The sequence below is a fragment of the Sceloporus occidentalis genome, unplaced genomic scaffold (genome assembly GCF_023333645.1).
Source record: "Sceloporus occidentalis isolate IW3139 unplaced genomic scaffold, rSceOcc1.0.p SCAF_1, whole genome shotgun sequence".
Classification (NCBI taxonomy): domain Eukaryota; kingdom Metazoa; phylum Chordata; class Lepidosauria; order Squamata; family Phrynosomatidae; genus Sceloporus; species Sceloporus occidentalis.
The window spans coordinates 77181364-77202013 of record NW_028316981.1 but is presented as its reverse complement, the minus strand read 5'-3'; the positions used below and the strand labels follow the sequence as shown (position 1 = coordinate 77202013).

The 20650-nt window shown below is 38.5% G+C and overlaps 1 protein-coding gene across 4 annotated transcripts in view; it reads left to right on the top strand.

Moving 5' to 3' along the window:
• The window catches only part of RBM6 (RNA binding motif protein 6), an 83344-nt gene that overhangs the window by 8024 nt on the left and 54670 nt on the right, over positions 1–20650 (top strand). For all 4 annotated transcript variants that reach the window (XM_089525968.1, XM_089525950.1, XM_089525960.1 and 1 more), the window contains exons 3-6: positions 1107–2421; positions 2890–2979; positions 4895–4964; positions 14111–14184. In XM_089525968.1, coding sequence (XP_089382094.1) covers positions 1107–2421; positions 2890–2979; positions 4895–4964; positions 14111–14184 — 1549 coding nt within the window. The remainder of the gene's footprint in view (positions 1–1106; positions 2422–2889; positions 2980–4894; positions 4965–14110; positions 14185–20650) is intronic.

Below are 20650 nucleotides of genomic sequence, written 5' to 3'. Positions count from 1 at the left end.
GACACTATTTTGCTATGTCGTTATATTTAATGGGACTTGAGCATACAAGGATTTTATTATACACAGGGGATCTTGGAACCAAACCCCAGCGTATAACAAGGGTCCACTGTAATATAAAATGTCTACGTGTCAGGAATGGGTGCAGTGGACACAGTCCAGTTCTCCATTCCATCATTTTGCACAATACATGGAAGGCAATGTCTAAAGAGTCTTTCTTTTAAGCTCTCTCCTCATATTTAAAACATAGATATTTATGTATTGAAATATTTTTTTCAATATTATAGTCTTGTCTTACTAGAAAAATATAAGTGTAGTAATTCTGTTTTGTGAGTAGGTTTGGAAATAAATATTACCTTTGAACAATCTCTCATTCTCATACTCGTGTTCTTCACAAGAGATAAGTTTCAAATGCACTGAGTATAAAGCTTTATATTAAAGGCAGTGTATTAATATTTTACAAACCAATATACATTCTTGCTAGAACATGTACACTATTAAAGGTTTGCTTGCAGTATAATGTTATTTATTGTTGGATTTTGGTACACAGTATTGGAAAGCCAAAGAATGTAAATGGTGAGGCTGTAGATGGCATTCCTCTACCTAAGATGAATGATTTGTATTTTTAACATATGCTAATACAGTCTAGAAATACCTACCATGTGTAGGAATGATACATGAAGTATTCCTTCACAAGCAGTAACAGGAGAACCAAAGAAAGAGTTTCTTTTCAGATGCTTGTAGAAGCTGGTTTGATGAGTAACCAATGATTGAAGGAGCATAAAAGACAAATGTGGATTTTTAGAAATAACTTTCTAAAAGTTCCGGCTGCAATATACTATGAAACTATATAGATTGTTTCCTTTATTAATTCATTAATATTTCAGGTATTCCATGTTGAGTTCTTCTGGGAATTGTGGTGAAATGGGAGGCGCAAGTTTACTTATCACGTCTGTCGTACACTACCTGCTCTTAAACTACCAAACATCACTATCTTCTGCGGATCTTACTGTTGAACAGCTCTGTAAAAATTTTTTTAGAGAAGAACATGCTGATGTGTAGATTACAAACTCGGGACATTATGAATAACACTGTCTTTATTTCTACAGTGGGAGCCAAGAAGAAAGATTTGCTCCCGGGTGGAACAGGGATTACTCTCCTCCCCTTGATAGTCTTGCTCAAGAAAGACACTCTGGCAACTTCTCTGGCAGAGAATCACTTCCTTTTGATATCCAGGGACTCCCAGGCGTCCTCAATCCTCAGTTTGCCAACAGAGAGGAACCTGCTTTCAGCTTTGGAGGTAGAGATGGACCACATAGTGACTTCAGAGGTGGGGAGGGCCATTTACATGATTTTGGAGGCAGAGATTACCCACCTTCTGACTTCCAGAGCAGAGATGAGTCACATTTGGACTTCAGGGGCAGAGCACCACTCCTTCCAGATTTTAGAGGCAGGGAGATGTATCCAGGAGATTTCCAGGATAGGGAAGGGCAGTCAATGGATTATAGTGGAGGAGACATTCCTCCGATGGATTTCAGGAACAGGGAAGCATTCCGTATGAACTACAGGGATAGGGAAGCCCATGCTATGAACTACAGGGCCAGAGATGATGCCTCATCAGATTTTCGTGCAAGGGGAACATTTGATTTAGATTTCAGAAACAGGGATGGATCTCATCCTCACTTTAGAGGAAGAGATGTATCTGAACAGGAATACAGAGGTAGAGAGCAGCCATATTCAGATTTTAGGAAAAGAGATGTGCCTGATGTAGACTTGAGAGGAATGGGTGCTGCTGACCTAGACTTGAGAGACAGGGATGTACCACATCCAAACTTCAGAAACAGGCCCAAATCCCAGGCAGATCAGGATTTTAGGGGTAGAGATATGCCACCACCTCTGGATTTTGCTGCCAGGGAGACGCCCTTGGTGGAAACAAGTGTTGTCGACTACCAGCGCAGTCAGTCTACAGCACCTCTAACAGACAGGGAATGCAAAATAGAAGAGGATGTTCATGTTGTTAGAGAGAGGTCTTCCTTGGGCATACAGAATGAGGAGTTTTCACAGTCAGAGCCAAGAGCCAGAGAAGAAGAAACCCAAGAACAAAATCTTGAGACTGAATCTTCAGTAGAGTTCCAGAATAGCTGTGGTCCTCCTCCTGCTCATCAGGACCAAGATAAGCCTCCTCAGGCCTTTGCTAGCAATCAGGAACTCTCTGTGACTGAACAGCAAGTACCTGAATCATCTGGACTTGGAGTGAAGGAAAAAAGTGAACTAGATTTCCTTGGAAGGCAGGATACAGACTACAGAGGCATTGAGTACCGAGATGTAGATCATCGGCTGCCAGGAAGCCAGCTCTTTGACTATGAACATGGCAAGTCTTTTGCAGAAGGAAAGTCTTGTAAAGATTCTCAGCCAGATCTTCAGGTATGTGACTTACTGGAGAACTTGATTATGTCTGATAACTATAAGCATATTTATGAAATCTTTCAGGACAGATGATTTCATGTTAATTAAAAGACCTAAGTTCCCTCAGCCTGTTAAGTAGATTCATTCTTCCAGTGGACTAAGTAGTTAAGATATTCCAGAATAATCTTCGGTAGATCTGTAACCGCCAAATGTTTTCAAATAATTATACCTGTTTTGATTCCTGTAAATCAACATTCCTCACCCACAGTTAAAGAGGTGATTGAGAAGTTATATGATTTACTTGTGATGCTGCTGTATTTGAATATCTTTAAAACGATAATTTCTAAAACTAATTACTGCTATTGATTGTGAATCAAAATAATATTTTTAGTGAATGTACATACATTTTATTTAGCCTATTTGCATTTTATCTTTCCTGCACTTCATGATTGTTTTTTAAAATTCTGTTGAATTTTTGTTTTCAAGGACCAGGATTACAGAACCTGTCTCAAAGATGTAAAACCAAGCAAGCTGATTCGACTAGGAAGATTGCCTGAAAATGCCACAAAAGATGATGTAAGTAGTGTTTTAACCTGGTACTGTGTAAAAATGTTCCACATGTAGAGTTTTCTATGTGGAAACACTTTGAGATGGGTAAGTTAAAGATATCTGTCCTTGTTAGAAAATCTGCCTTGGAATACCTTCATGAATTATGTTTTCTTTATCATTTTGATACATCTCAACTGAACCAGTTACTACTGAATCTGAGGCCTGGATCCATAATTATAGAGTCCGTGCTTTGTAAAATCTTGTTCCCTATTATAATCTGGTAGAAATCACAAGCCCTAATTTCTTCCTGATTTGACTAGGAAGATGGGTAGGATTGGTAGCATTCTAGTTATGTTGGTAGGCATCAGATTTTGGCTGGAACATTGTGGTGCCCTTGCAGTTGAATTTTTTCCATTGCCTTACTCCATTCTTGATAACTGCACCCATAGACATTTTTTCTCCTGTACTACTGACTATACTGGCATGCACCAACAGGATTGTGGCCTTTACCTCCACTAGTGTGTATGCTTTAAAGTTCTGCCTTGCTTTTTAATCTGTATTTATCTTGCTTCTAGAAGGGGTTATCTATCTTTGCCATAATTAGAAAAAAATCCTCTTTACTTAGGAGAACATTAAAGCAAACAATGTATCAGCCTATTATTATTACTATCCTCCTCCTCCTCCTCTTTCTTATATCCCACCTTTCTCCCAATAAAGGAACTCAAAGCGGCAGACAACAAATATAAAACAATACAATTTAAAAGGAGTACAATATTAAAATATATAAATATAAAATTTAAAAAACAATTAAACAATTTTAAGAGTTAAAACAGTTATAAATTAAAATGTAACATCTTAAAATTTATAATGCACAACATTTAAAACTCAGCTCTTATCAGCTTAAAAGGCATGACTGCTTAAAAACATCTTTATTTGATGCTTGATGGATAGTAGGGATGGTGTCATCCTGGCTTCTCTAGGGAGGGAGTTCCAAAGCTTGGGAGCAGCCACTGAGAATGCCCTCTCTTGTTCCCACCCAATGCGCCTGAGAGGGTTGTGGGCCTCTGCAGATGATCTGAAGACTCTAATGGGCTCATACAAGGAGATACGATCCTTCAAATACCCTGGATCCAAGTTGTATAGGATTTTATAAGACATACAGACAACTGAAGGCAAGATTGTCAGCTTCAGCTTTTAAAAACACCACTTAATCTTGGTGCATTCTTAAGGACATCCAGTTTTTGGCAAGTAATATTGAAATACAGTGTTTACTTGTAAGTATTTTTCAGCATTGGAAGAGCACACTGAAATCTGAAGTTTTTTCAAGCATCAGTGCATTGGTATAAAAAAATCTGAATTGAGGAATATACTCTCAAAGTTATAATCAAAATTTATAGGAGGGCCTTGAAGATAGCCTTTTTTATTCTGGCCTTTGTAATAATTTTGATGCTTACCGAGATGGGATGATAATGGTTTTATTCTTTTATTTGTAATAATGCTTGTTAGCCACATTGAGCACTGTTTTTATGGGAATGACAATAATAATGTTATAAAATTACCACATAATAGATAAATAAAAACTTAGGAAAACAAAAATGGCCTGTATATGTTTCAGTCTTTGTTGAAGTCTTGAACTGAAAGTCCCCAGATCATTAGAAGCCTTTAAATTCATGCCTGCCTTTTGAACCAGGAAAAAAAACGTCTCCAAAGTGTGGTAACATGTTAAAGAAGAAAAAAGTATTCTGGCATTAACTCTCATGATCTTGAGATCAGTTTGTCAGCTGCATGATAAAGTCCTCCCCCCTCCCCTGCCTCCACCTCTGGATTTTTATTTCTGTTCTCGCTGAGTAGATGTTAGTATTTGCATTTAGGCCGAGAGAGAATGATATTTCTGTTTGTGGTGTTACTGTTTATAATGTAAGTTTGGGATTTGCTTTTGCAGATTCTCAACGCTTTCCAAGCAAGTGCTGGTATCCCCACGAAGAACTTGCGTTTAAAAGATTATACTACAGGTGAGGGTTTTTTTATTGTTTGTTTCCACTGCATGGGTTTGCCTTAAAGGTTGTAAAACATAGGTCAGTTTGTCATTTAATTATAGCTTTCCTTGCTTACATCCTAATTACTCATTATATATATATATTTTTGGGGGGTCATCTAGTCTCTCTCACATCATCTCTAGGGTTGGTCAGGCATAGGCTTAGCAAATCAGTGGTAAATCACCTATGCAAGTTCTACACTAATGATGTGAGGCATCTGTGAGAGACACAAAACAAAGCTGAGAAAGTATTTAAAAACTTTCTTCCCAAGTAGTTCATTTTTATTAAATCCTTTCACCAGGACCATGTAACAACGTCTGTATAAATACAGAGATTTTCTCACATGTAAAGAGATTTCAAGGTATCATTAAAAGATACATCTCTGTTCAGTATCACCAACTCCTGAGAGCTCTGAATGGCTAAGTTGTAAACTTTATATATATTTAGGAGTTTAGTATCCTCTATGATGGGTGGTTTTCTCATTTCAGAGAATGGTTTGTTTACAGAGCCCTGGCTTCACTTCCCATGTTCCTGGCTGGAATCCAGATAAATTACATAAAGGAATAATTTGCAGTTTTATATGTGAATGGAAATAAAGTATATTAAGTTAGGCACGGAATGTTTAAAACAAAAACAAAGTTGCAGTTCCAGAAGGTGGAGATACACAGGAGAAATATGGAGAGGTACTCTGGCAGACTTCACCAGTTATATAAATGTCTGTACAGATTTAGAGTCTGAAATGTCTAGTAAATATTCTCTGTAGCCTGTTAATGTGTCCTTCATCACTATTGCAGCTTATTTCCTAGGAAGCTCAGATGTGTTGGCCTCCGGTAGCTTGCTTATATAGCTACAGTCAAGGTGTGGTCACTGGACATGCTCACAGTTAATTTTTTTCTTTTCAGAAGCTATCCTCATAGTGCCCCTCAACAGCATTCAGTATTCTTGTGTTCAGAATCAGTCTGGTGACTTGGTATAAGCAATTTAAGAAGGAATGTGATTTATGGTTGCTTTTTGTGTTTAAAGAGCAATGTTTAGCTGTTGCGGGTGCAGCTTCTAAGAAGCAAGCTGGGAAGAAATTCTGGGATGTGTGCACTTTTGGGCTGCCCCACAGTTTACTACTTTTGAGATAAATAATGGACTTGTTCAAATGCAACACCAAATTATGTTTTGGAGTTCTGAGCATGAAATTTATGTTCATGCAAACCCTTTCTCCCTTGAACATGGAAACCAGAAATCTGCCATCACAGTTTGTGACAAAGTACAGTGTGCTGTTTAATTCAAACCAGCAAACTGTGCTTTGTGGAAACTATAGTTGCCTAGACACTAACATTGTAAATTACTGTAGACAATGGTATGAAGTGTTGGGGCATGACTGCAGAGACCATGGTTGGTTGAAAACTGTGGTCAGATGTTTCTAATCACTGAATGTGTGGGGATGAGAAAAAGTGCAAGCACAAGGCTTGCTCTTGTGACTCCAAACATGTTTCAGTACTGTCTGAATATCCTCAATGAGTGTGTTCTGCTGGATGCAAAAATATGCCTGTTAGGAAGATAAGTTTATTTCATTTGTTCTTTTATTTAAATCATTCTTAAATTTATTTTAAGTTATTTTTCATATGATGTGTATACGCCTCATTGGCAATGGAATAGTTGTAAGTGATATTTCCTAAGTGGGATGCAAATCTGATGAAAATCTGTCAGTGTGCCTTCTTCCATACGCTGTCCTGTATAAAGAATGATTTTACTCAAATGTAAGACTGGCATGGCAGAAAAACCTACGAGTCCACAGTAGTTCAATTAAATATTCAAAAGATACTGGGCAATACCCAGTGACAGATTTTTAGGGCAATCTTTAGCAAAATGAGGAGTGTGCCATTCCCTCCTGCCTACTGCAGCCCCCTATGTGCCCCCCAAACCTAGCTCTGCAGGGCTTAGGGAACCCTCCAGGATCAGTTTGCTGGGAAATGGAGCTGCAGTGGACAGGGGAAGAAAGTGCCATACCTACCACATGCGGTGCCAGGAAGGGTGACTGCAAGTAGTAAAAAACAGCAATGAAACTGCATCAAAAATAGCAAGGAGTAATAAATGTGTTTCAGGTACATGCATTTGCTTATTTTAATAACGTCACAGAATTTTTCTTTGCAACTAGATGAAACCACCTGTTTGGCAGTAAAGTTGGAATGGAATAGCAACTTAAACATGAATACAGTTGTTCCTACAGTGGTGTAGTGTATTACAGAAATCAGTAATAATCTAGGATTCAATAATTTTGTCAGATGCCTCAGTTACAGTAAGAGCAAATGTCAGAGGAGTTATCTCTAAAAATTAGTAGCAAAGTGGATTTTGAGGAGAATTTTTTAAATATTTAAATATCAAGAAGTAAATATAAACATATGTTACAGTTTACTTTCTATGGCCAAATATACCCCTCCTTGGCAAACTAGTGCGTTTCTATCTATATTTAATTCCAGAGAGCCCCACATACCAGTTGAAAGTGCTTCTTGGTACACATGACTATAAAGGGATGTTTGCTGTTTTCTTTTTTCTTTGAATGCTCCTCTAGAAAGTTCCTCAGCCTTCAGGAGTAACCATTCCAGGTGATGTCTCAGTAGGAATTGGAGGGTGGGGCTCCACTGTACCTGTTGAACTCACTGAATGTCCTTTGGAGGAATAATAATCATGATGATGATGATTTATTTATATAATAGCATCAATGTACATAGGATCCCAGCATATATATATTATCGCCTAATCTGTGACAAAAACCATATTTAAATCCTTGCAGGTCTCTTCTAACAGTTCCCTGTGCTGCATGAGAAATTGCCTTCTGATCTCAAGGGCTGGGAACTGAGAAATAGTGTGAGTTAGTTTCAAGCTTTTCAATCAAAGCTTCAAACTGAAAATAAATTAGAAACATCGAAATTTGTGAGGGATTCAAAATGCAGACAAATTTCTAGATCCTCCAGACATCTAGGTTTGTAGAAAGAGAGTTTTATTTAAAGCCACGTTGATACTTTTTTGTAAGAAAAATATGGCAAAATAATTATTGAATGCTTAGAGGAATGAAAAAACTTAAACACCTCTTATCACATATTTTGTAAGGTTATGAGCAAGTGAAATAATGTTGCAATCTTTGTTTTAAATTTAGGACTTGGTTTATGCACTCATGGTTGGGAACTTTTTAAAGGAAATGAACCCCTAAGGGAAGTGTTGGCAGACCTGTGGGTTTGTACAGGTTTGTTCTCTGAAGTTATTTTGAGCAAGTGAGATGTTTGATTGTTAGACTAGGACTCTGAGATCAGGATTCTAATTCTTTTTTTTAAATTTTTTATTAAATTTTCATACAAATAGTACAAATACATACAAATCCAACAGACATACACGAACATAGCATCCACCCCTACCTTTCCCCTCCCAAGTCGTTCCAAATGACCTACTATATAGTTTATTCTATGTATTCCTCACCCCCCTTTCCCTCCCCCCAACCCCCAATACCTGCTAGCGAAGTGGCAAGAAAGAAAAGGAAAAAAAGAACTCAATTTACCATCTTACCAACTATTATCGCCTAATTACCTCTACATCTACACTGTCATCTAGCATACAACTCTAACTCATCCTCACACATCCTAAGACTTCCATACTCTTTGCTCAAATTGTAATATTCTTGTATCTCTTATATATATTCTATTTAGTATATTCTATACTAAGGATTCTCCTAAGTACATTCTCCATCATCTTTAAATCCTTCACTTTCTCTGTCTTATTACAAATACTTCATTGTGTATACTAGGCTTCTTCAGCAGATAATAAGCATACAAATTATTAACAAATCAGTACAATCTATCATCAAATTTCTAATTCTTGCTTAGCCATGGAAACTCACATAGGCGGGTTACAGACTGCCCTTAAGCGGCCGTTTTCCCGCCGCCGCCATTCGCTGCGGAGGGAAGCCCCAGCAGCCAGACCACGAGGCTTCCCGGCGCAGCGAAAAAGGAGCGCCGAAATGGCGCTCCTTTTCAAAACACGGAAGTGGCACCGCGAGGGGCGAAGTGCGCCCTCGCGGCGTCACTTCCACCGCGACACGTCTGGACGCTATGCATCCAAGACGTCAAAATGGCAGTGCCCATGTGGATGAGTGCTGCCATTAAGGACGCGCTCCACGCGTACTAGGAAGAAGGGCCGTGAGGAAAGTAAGAACCTTCCTAACCCTAATACAGCCCTTCCTAACCCTAGTACGCGCGGAGTGTAACCCGCCACTATGATCTTTGACAAGTCACATTCATAGCTTTAGGGGAAGCCAAATCTCATCTGCATAAATCTTGTGAAGAAAATCCTATGATAAGCTTGCCATAAGTTGAATTAGTGGAGTAATGACCACTTCAGGAAGGGAAGCAGAATGTTGTTGTTGTTTTGTGCCTTCAAGTCGTTTCTGACTTATGGTGACCTAAGGAGACCCTATCATGGGGTTCTCTTGCAAGATTTGTTCAGAGGAGGTTTGCCATTGCTTTCCCCTGCGGCTGAGAGCATGTGACTTGCCCAAGGTGACCCAATGGGTTTCATGGCTGAGCTGGGAATGGAACCCTGGTTGAGTTGTCGTCCAACACTCAAACTGCTACACCATGCTGCTTTCATATTCTTCTTGTACACTATGCCTGTATGTTGGGGGTGGAAATTATGCAGCCTTCATCATGATGTTGGGCAGTAAACTCAGGCAGCTCTAGTCAGCCTAACTAATGGCAAGGAAAGCTGGGAGTCACAGTCAAGCAATATCTGGAGGGTTGCATGATTCCCATCCCTGTTGTGTGCATATAAGGGATGAACAATCCAGTTGGCCCCTGCAGGGAACTGAAGTATTCAGCTTTTTGTCCAACCCAGTAGGATTTGTCCAATGCTCTTCTTACATTAACCACATTCCTCTAAAATTACAGATAGAGTAATTTTCTCTCTGTAGAAAGCCTCAGTATGATATTCATTTATACTCTGTTCTTGATTCTCTTAAGGAGAAAGATACACTACTGCTTTTCACTGCTGGTCCTAGTTGATTTGTTTATATACGACCTTTCTGCAGATATAATGCTTAACTATGTCAGTGCTAACCATGCCTTGTTATATTTACCTCACTTAAGTCTCCTCATGCCCAGGGCATGTATGGATATCATGCTAAATCATACTTTATGCATCATGATAAAGAGCTGCAGCAGGCTTCAGACATGAGCACTATTTCTCTTGCCTGTCTGCCTTTGGCATGACCACAGGGAGCAATTGGGCATTTTCATTTCCAGATCAGATTAACTACAGCTTGTTTTGTTGTGCAAGCCAGACGAAACATGATTAATTTGAAGGGTGGTTTTTTTTTGTCAAACTATGAATTATGAATCTGTCGTTTTTTTTAAAAAAAACATAACATAAAGCATGATTTAGGGTTTGGAATAAATTGTAATTTATGCCCCTTTCCCACTGACTTATAATGCGAATCAGGATGCAGATTATGGGTGCATTATCTTCATTTGAGCGCACATTCGATCCTCATTGCACCGATTTTGTTCCCATTGGAATTCGAATCTGATTCCCATGTGATCGATTTTTCCTGGGAAAACCCTAATCAGTGGTGGATAAACCGGTTTAAAAACGGTGCACATTTTTAGAGGTTTTTCTTGCGCCTCCTGAGTCTGATTCAGGGCAAATGAATGGGAACAACAAGGGTGTCTGATTTGGGAACTTGGGGATGGGAGGAGCAGTGCTCAAGGGGCTGGCCTGGCGGTGTCACCTGCTTGTTCTCTTTCTTGCATTACCGGCGCCATTTTCTCCCGTTCGCATAGCCTTTCCCCTGGTGGAGTGGGAAGCAGGGTAAGGCTTGTGTAGACAAATTATTTTTTTAAAAAATTAAGCTTTTGATCGCTTAGGTGCTCTGTTGGGTGTCCAAATATAGCAAATGCTACATTGACCTCCAAATATGGTAAACACATTAGGTCCCTCTGCAACCTTTCCCCTGCTCCACCTGCACAGATCGACGTGTGAGGAGACCCATTGAACACCATTTTTAACTATTATTATTTTCTTTTTTTTACATGCCTGCTCGATCGCCCCCCCCCCCCAAACAGCCCAGGGAGCAATGGGGCAGGCAATGGGACTTGGGGAGATAGAGGGAGACTGGGAAGACACAGGAGAGCCCGGGAGGCAAAGGGACATGGGTGGAATAGAGGATCCCTTTCCCAGATGAGAAAAGTGCCTAAGCAACTGATTGGCTGTGACGTCAAGTGCTTAGGTGCTTGATTGACAGCTGCTTTTTTTTTTTTTAAAGGTTCCGGAAGGGCAATGGGAATCAGAACATGGGTCAAAAAACCCTGAGTCCGTTTGCCCCCTTTCATAATGGGAACGAGGGAGCAGATTCGAATACGGCTCAGGAAAAAAAATCCGAGTCAGAATCGCAGCAATATAAGCCGCTTTTTTTGCCCAGTGGGGATGGGGCCTAAGGTTGAGTCAAAAGCACTTTCTTAACTTCTCTGTATGAACTGAGGAGCATAAGACTCCAAGTTCAATGAAACTTGTTCTTACTACAGTCCATTATATTTCAGCATGTTTGGGTGTGGATAGCAGAATAATGGTTTAGCTCGCTTTGGTCAGCCTTAACTCAGGTATAGGTTTAGTATCCCTTATCTGAAATTTGAAATACTCTAGAATTCAAAATTGTATTTATGAGTGGCTGAGATAGTGACATCTTTGCCTTCTGATGGTTCATTGTATACAAACCTTGATTCACATATATAATTGTTTAAAATATTGCAAATAGAGTCCTGATGGTGCAGTACTGCGGCCACTTACTCACAAACCATAAGTCCTGTACTGCAGCAGTTTACTCACAAGCCATAAGGTTGTGAGTTCAATATCAGCCAGGGGCTCTGGCTTGATTTAGGCTTGCATCCTTCCGAGGTTGCTAAAATGAGTACCCAGCTTGTTGGGGGTAATTAGCTGACATATTATAAACTGCTTAGGGAATGCTTAAGTGCACTGATAAATGGTACAGAAATGTACTTGCTATTGCTATGTGTATAAGGTGTATATGAAACAAATGGTTTTTGGGTTTAGACTTGGGTCCGAACTCCAAGATACCTCATTATGTATATGAAGATATTCCATAATCCCAGCCCTCCTACCATTCAAAACACATCTGGTCACAAACATTTTGGATACGGGATACTCAACCTGTATTCTGAACCTGTTCAGTGCTTGTCCAGTGGTAGTTTCCAGATTACTTATGCAGCTGGGGAATGGGGAGACTCGGGGAGAAAGGCTGATTCTTGAAAAAACCCTTTTTCCAGTACACATGGTCTGATTTGTAGATGGTGGGTAGCTTTGTCTACACAAATTGTTTACAATCAAATGAGCACCTCATTCTCCAGTTATATATGCTTTTCAGCATGGATATTCCAGTTATTTCTAAGGAATGAAAGTACTAGCAGTTCCTACGCTACTTGGCTGAATGTCAGCTTGGAAACATTGAAAATGGCACTGTGTTGCCATTTCCCCTATAAATAAGTAGTTACATCTCATAATAGCTTGATATTACATTTTACATTTCCTTCAGGAGCCACTAATCTAAAGTTGGGATGAACGCACAAGGATCTACCATTTAATGTACAGTGCGCCCTCATCATACGTGGCTTCCAGCATATGCTGGAAGTTGCGCCGGAAAGGCTTCTCCCACACCCCGAAAGAAACAATGGGGTGGGCACCGTGGGAATGAGCCCCAGTGTTTCTAGTGGGGTTTGAGTTCACACAGTATTTCCCTTACGTGGCGGGGTCTCGAACGGATCCCCCGCGTAAGGGAAGGGCCAACTGTATACTCATTAAATGTATATAGAGAGAAGGTATTGTTTTTGTATGTCTTCTGGTCTGATATTCTAGATACATAGGCATCATATTCCTGTTTAACATATGTTGCAATTGCAGTGTTTTACTGTCATATAAAGGCAGTTTTGTTGTTATTGTTTTGTGCCTTCAACTTCTTCATACTTATGGCGACCCTGAGGCTAAGAGTTACCTCTTGTTGTAAACAGATGAACAATGAGATATACACTTGTAACTTAGAGTTCCTGGCTATTTGGTTATACACACACACACACACACACACACACACACATATGCTGGTTTATTTTGGTTGTTTATTTTATAAATATGCACATCAGGGACAGTTCCTATTTAGTTCTGTAGAATTGTTGTGAAAACCATCTGTAGTGCTGCTTACTTAAACTGGTACATCTTCCTCTGAGTAAACCTTGCTTTTAATTTAGATGTTTATGAATTCTTGATAATTTTGAGATAAGGATGTTTATATGTGTCCCTCTGACCTAAATTTCAGGCAGATGGATGCATTGCTTCTTGAAATAGCTTTCATCAGAAGCAAAGTCAATTTTTACACAGTACAGATGATAAATGATTTCTTCAGGGAAAATATATTACACATGACTTCCATGATTGTCCTTTAATCTGGACTGTTTTCAAGGAAAGGACTAACGCCATTTTACAACTCCCCTATAAATACTAGTATGTGTGTTTGAACTGCACTAGTTACTACGTTTATGCATCAAAATGAATAGGGTTGATTTTTGAATGGTATAATATCCTTGGAATGAAAGGGATTTCCAGAGTTTAATGCTATTCTAACTACTACTGAAAAGTTAATATAAACTGGGAAAGTCCTTCTGTTTCTTGATTCTCTATCTTTAAAATATTTCTCTTGGAAGAAGACTGAAATTCTAGATTTCTGAAACTGATAATATGCTTCTCCAATGATAATATGCTTCTCCAATAAGTTGAGCCCTGTAATGATCAATATTTCTTTAATTTCGGTGAGAATGGAACCATCACACATTGGGTCTTTTTTGACGGAAAAACAAATTATGCAATGTACTGTATAGATTCATAAGAACTCAACAGGAATATGAGTTTGTAGTCAAGTATCATCAAACCAAAGCTTCATTTTGAGCCTAGTTTTAAAGAACACCATCTATTGCTTTTATCTTGTCTTGTGGGAAGCATAGGGTGGTGGTAGCTGGGTGAATTGAAAATATGGCTTTCTGGCACTAACGCAAATCCCGTCTGTATTTAAATGCTGTCCCCAGGTTACAACTATGGCTATATCTGCGTGGAGTTTTCCCTCTTGGAAGAGGCCATCGCCTGCATGGAAGCCAACCAGGTTGCTTTACACTTCGGTCGAAAATGCTGCTAGAAGAATATTTTTGTGGGGAGGGTGGATGCCTAGTGACCTTTTTGAAATGGAGGTTCAAAGGAAGGATTTTAATTCTAAAATGTACAACATGGCAGCTTAATATGCTGGTGTTTCCATAACTCTGGAAGGCTTAATATTTCATGGAAAGAGCCTGTCTTTTTTCTGAAGAATCTGCTTTCTTTTTGTGCACACTTTCAGGCTTGGTAGATTCAAAGTGCAGTAGTGAATAGGTTTTCCAGTTCTGGAGACTGTCCTTGTGTGTTAGTGTATATTGTGGCTTTCACGTACCAGGAACTGCTAACCTCAGTTCACTTTCTGAACTGTGTTCAGTAAACCCAATCTATGCTTCCTCTGAGGAAAATGGTTATATATTTGAATACACACATAGACCTCAATCTGTGGTTCTGCAGGCTAGACCCCTGGTATGCAGTTCTGAATGAAAGAAACTGTTTGTGTCTCATTTATCCCTGGGTGGGTATGTATGGGGCTTTACCTGTTTCCTTTTGTATTCTTTTTGTATTTTAGACATGTTGGAACTGCTTAAGAGAGGTCTGGCCTGTTGTAGATAAACCTGGTTAATTTGATTCCCTTAGAAATGTTGTTCTTATTAACTATAAATTGTAGTGTGGATCAAATTTTTATAGTAAACCTTATGAGGAGAAATAAATTTGATAGTAGTACTTATGGTTCCAAAGGTTTAGAAATTAAACCACATGCTTTCCCCCTTATTTTAGGAGCCATTCAAATTCTCAGCTATTTCTACATGATACATTTATTCATGTTATCGACCAATTTTTGCACATTCCATTTCAGCTGTAGCTTCAAAAATTTTGCCAGTTTTGAAGTAAATTTTTCACAATTTGTATGAGCTAGCAATACCGTGTTACGTAATTACAATAAAGAGATTTCGGTTAAATGTAGATTATTATTTAGTAACAGAGATGAGCACCACCCCCTACAGTTGGACATAACTTGACAACCTTTTCAAGGGGAAACCGTCACTTTTTAATATTTATATAAGTATTACAATTCTGGAATAAAACAAGGCTTTACCTCCAAGTTTAAACCCTAACTTACATGTTCTGTAGATTCTCAAAATCATAGCTAAATTTTGAATCATGTATTCAGATCAGAATATTACAAGTTCCCTAACTCCCTTTGATTATTTGCAACTTCATTCTGGATTATAGCAGGTTCTTCCCATACTTTCCTTTCATTTGCATTAATTTTACTGTATAATCCATCTCACTCAGAAGATTAAAGAACAAATATGAAATTGGATTTACAATTCATTTTAAATATATAAAATCAATATTATGAAGAGCCCTTCTCTAACATAAAACTTGTTCAGGTAGAAAGGTCCTGGAATGATTTATAAAGAAGGTCAGGCTTAGGACAGAATTGTAGTGCTATGAACTTCTAACATCTGTTTAAATACAGAAGCAGTGGAGCTTTAATTTTCCATAATATATACACTGTTTAAAAGTTAGGAATCACCCAACAGAAGTAACATATGTAAATCACTGGGTGATGTACAATGCACAACAGTAATATAACCACAGTGCACAATTGCAATGCACTGCATTGTTGTATGTGCAGCTTTCATCACTGAGCAGAATGAGCCTGTTGTGCTATTATGAATAATTTGCCCTACATGCATAGTGTGGCATATGCATGCATATGTCACTAACAGTATGGCAGTCAGCATCTGTTTCCCTTGACTGTGACAGAATTTTTAAAAAATGCTGTCCAGGTTTGAGTTCAGTATTGTCATTAAAAAAAAGACTTATAAAATAAATCAACAAAAAATTGTTTTCAAAAATATCTGTGTCCCACACCCTAACCTGCAAGAATTCATCTGTTCCCTACAATCAACACTCTAGCTGTAATGTAGGGCCCAAACAGACTGCCCAAAATAAAGCTGCTTCGGGTCTCTTAGGAGGTAGGCTGTTTAAAGGACACACACACATCTTAAGAGGCCAGAAGCTGTGCCAAAGCAGCGCTTTGGTGCGGCTTCCAGCCTCTTAGAACTCATGCATCATTTGAATAGCATACCTCCAAAGTAACCCGAAGTAGCTTTATTTTGGCCTGTCTGTTCGGGCCCGCAATTAGCTCAATGTTTCTTCTTCAGAAACTCCTGTTGCTTACATTTCTGCTCCTCCAAATAATAGTTGTCCAGAGAAGCAGAAAAAACAACAGTCATGGGTAATATTTTTATTTCAATATATACCGTAACTTAAGGATGTACTGCAGAGTGCTTTTCCTTCATTTAGAGTAGCATACACGTTTATCGTGTTTTGCATATTTCTTAAATTGACCAGGTCTATCTTCAATCTGTTAAGTGATGGTATTATGTGTGTATTCTGGATATTGAGGGAAGGTTTGTATAAAAAACACCTGCTCTTTCTCCCCATCCCATGGAAAGAGGTTGTACCATTTTGGTTCTTTAGCCAAAACAATTAAAATGTCCTGTGGAATTTAGAAGCACCACTGAAAGTATATTCAGACATAGCAGTGACCTGAAATTTAATGTATGGCCAAGTTAGCAAAGTCATCAAAGCAATAGGAGCTGGAGCTAGTAATTATGAAATCCCACAGGATTACTCTTATTGTTGTCCTCGGAGGGATTTATTTGAAAATTCAGGCTTGAGAAAAACAAACTTATGTTTGTGCCTTTACATTAGAATGTGTCTTCTGATGTACTGAATTCATTGACTGCACACTGTATCTTCTTTGAAAGGTTTTGATATCATGTCTTGTTCCTTTGGTAGCCTGTTATCATTTGTCTGCTATTAGACTTTGATATCACTTTCCCCTAGTAGTATGGCTTCTGCTGACCACTAAGAGAGACACTGCTTTTAGCTCTCTTATTGAGATGAGGTGAAGAAGGTAACAGGATTATGTTTCTGGTTAAATTGCTTTCACACACTAAGTGTATTCTTATTCCTCACCAAAACTATTGCACTATCGGTGACTGAGCTCTTCATTCATTTCTTTTCTTCATTCAAATATTCTTTGTCAACAACATTGACAAAGATTTTGGAATTTCTTAATTAGTATCACAAGACCAAACTGACAGCTGTATTGAGTTTTCTAACACTAGAGCATTTCTACATTTCTAAAACTAGAACAGAGGAGTGACCATGTGCAGTTTTCCACTGAACAACCAGTTGCACAAGAGATAGTAGTAGATGTGTGCTATCTTTTGATCAACCACTTTTCAAGACTATTGTGTTCCCAGTTTTTCTCTCTGCAAACATTATATCCAGAGTGTCCAGTTTTCCCCCTTTTTTTTTCCAGGAGTCTTTCAGTTTTAGGAATTGTAGTCTCCCAGGATAATTTGGAAGGAAAAACACGTTCTAATGTGTAAAATTTCAGTCAGCTAGGATGCTTATGAGCTTTCATTCAGATAATTTGATTGTCTACAGAGAAATGAAGAAGTTAAGTAGCTGTTCTTTATTTTTGATCTGTTTATACATTGGTTTGCAACTTATATAGCTAAAAGGTTTTGGCCTCAAAACTTTATATATGCCACTGTAGTTTATACTACTTCCACTGCTGTTTTCTCTCAGTTTGTGTCTAACTTAAATATTTCTCTGAAGCGTTGATTAGTGGTGTGATTCCATATATATCATTGCTAGAATAAACAAGGGGCAGGCATCTATCTCACTAGGATATGTTACAAAGCTGTTTTGTTGATTTGATTTGGGGAGTCTACTTCCTGCTGGCTCGAATCTTCATTGGCAGGTGTATACATTCAGTAAATAGGCGTATTTTGAAAATGTAATGCATCTTTTCTTTTAAGTAGCTGGAAACAAAGATATGCTTTTCTTACCATATTACTGATTGTAACTAAGTCATTAGGGTGTGTTAGAACACTTTATTGAAGAATGTTGAAAAGTGTAAAGTTTTCAGTTTCCCAATGAGGTTAGTTTACTTTTGTCCATCCATCTATAGAGCATTGAGAGAAAGATGAGCAGAAATCTTTCTGTGACAGAAGATGTTGCATCCAATAAAATTGGTTGTGAGATGCTTGGATAGTCAACATGAAGAGTTGTGGAGAGCTATTGTGGGCTGATGGCCTGTTTTGGTTATATGTATATGACTTAATTTATAGGCAGAAACCTCTTGGTGATCCATGCAGGAGTAATTGGGAGCTGTGCTACTGGCAACTGGTTGTTCTGACCTTGTGTAAGGAAGTAGCAAGTACAGTGCTACCTCGGGTTACGAAATTAATTCGTTCCGCGGCGCCGTTCGTAACCCGATACATTTCGCAACCCGAAAAGGCTTTCCGTTAGCGCTGGAAAGCCGCTAGCTGCGCTTCGCATTTGAATTTCGCGCCGAAACGAATTTTGTAACCCGAAAAATCTTTCGTTACCCGGAACAGTTTTTTCCAATCTAACTTTTTCGTATCCCGGAAATTTCGTAACGCGATCAATTCGTATCCTGGGGTACCACTGTACATGGTTCTGCCACCCAGCTGCGGCACCCTAGTGCCACTACACACCCAAGTCAAATGGCCACTGATTTGCATGGGAGGTGTGCTAGGAGAGCTCCCTTGCACTGCTACTTGGCCATTGTCTCCCTCTTTGCTGGATTCCATTCGCCTTCCTTAACCTCGGCAAAAATACATTAACAGAACTTTATGATCCATTACCTTCAAATAAGATCTGGACCTGTGTGATGAACTTCTGAAACGGCTGTTCTTATTCACTCTTTATTATTACTTCTTATGTCTATAATGTTGTTGTTGACTTGTGTACTTTAATACAATATAAGAAAACATTCAGTAAGAAAAGAAGAAGAAATGAGCCTCTGGATGAAAAGGCAGGTCAGGGGTGTGACAACACTACTTTGGCAGTGTTTTTTTTAACATTGCATGGGTTCACTGTCTTTTCCCATAAAAATGCTCCTCTTGTGAACACTTCAGGTCCAGTCTTGACTGTATGTTGGACACTACATGTGGCATGTATCTGCTGAATTCTTCTGAAAATCTTCAGAGTTTTGAAGCTGCTTTTTGCAGTTACTTGGTTTGCATAAATTGCAGGATTTCTGAGTTCACTTCTATTTTGTATTACATCCTTTACTGCATGTGGCTGTTACAGAAAGCTCATAAATATCAACTCTTGTATTATCATCATTTGAATATAAAGGCCTATAACATTTTTGAAATTTTAATTCAAAATATATTTGTTAATTGTATCAGAGAGTACATTTATGTAAGATATTGTTCCTATTGTGTTGTGATTATTAATTGCCCTGCTCAGTGAGGGGTATGTGAATAAAAATGCATGTTACCAGTTTTGCAGCTATCTCTACAGATGAGATCTCGGTTTATAAGGTGAATTACAGATATTTTGCACAGAGCAGATTTCCTTTCTGCGAGGAAAGCCATAGAAAGTTGCAGTTTCCAGAAAATAGCACAGTTTTCTGGGCAAGCTACACAACTTACATTTAAAAAGCTACACAGTTTCCCATCGTCATGGGTTGTATGTGTCCTGAGTGTCCCAAAACTGCAGCATATAAAACTGTTTCATTGTTCTCAATATCCATTGAGAATTGGAAAAAAACTAGGCATTAATCATCACCACTGTGTTTTAGCTTTACATGGAAAACAACCCAGCCATTATAGGAAGCATATGTGGTATATTTTGAGGTTGTGCGTCTTTTTTTTTAAAAAAATATATGTGAAATTGTTGAAGCTGGCTTCATAGTACAGTAATTTCTATTGAATTTTGAAATAAACGTAAATATATCTGTTACTAGCCATTTTCACAGAAATCTTCAGTAGTACATTACACTTTGCCTTTCTCTTAAATAAATATTTTATTTTGCATCAGACTAAGATACGGTTCCTGTGTAGAGCCAGTCTTACTCTTGCCTCTTTAGTGAGTGTAGACAGAACCAGCTCTGTTCTACTTCATAGGTCAGATAGTGAAAGGGGTGGGAAGAAGAAAGGAAAGAGGATAGTAGGCCTTTTCTTGTTGAGATTCATCCGATTCTGAAGTATATTGCTTGCTTACACAGAAACCATGTGACAAGGGAAATGAAATTGTAGTGGATTATTCAGATGAAAATATAATGTGTTAGATATCTGTTACCTTTAAGTACTTTCTATGTTTGGTTTCAATTAGCTTGATCAGGATAGTATGTTAAGCTATTGGTTTGCCATGATCTGTTATCTATTTGATTTGATTTTCTTACCTGCAAGAATCTTGGCAGGTATTACCTCCGCTGACTACCTATTTGTTTCTAGACTTGGTTCAAGTTTGTAAGATTTAATAAAGCCCTGAAAGGCCTAAGACCTAGATACATAAAGAAGATTCTTCTCCTTCGTGATAAAATCAACAGGAGAGTTGCTTCACAGTGTTGTTGTTAGCAGTGCTGCAAGTGGATACGGGGAGAGCATCTGTTCTAATAGCCCCTAAATTGG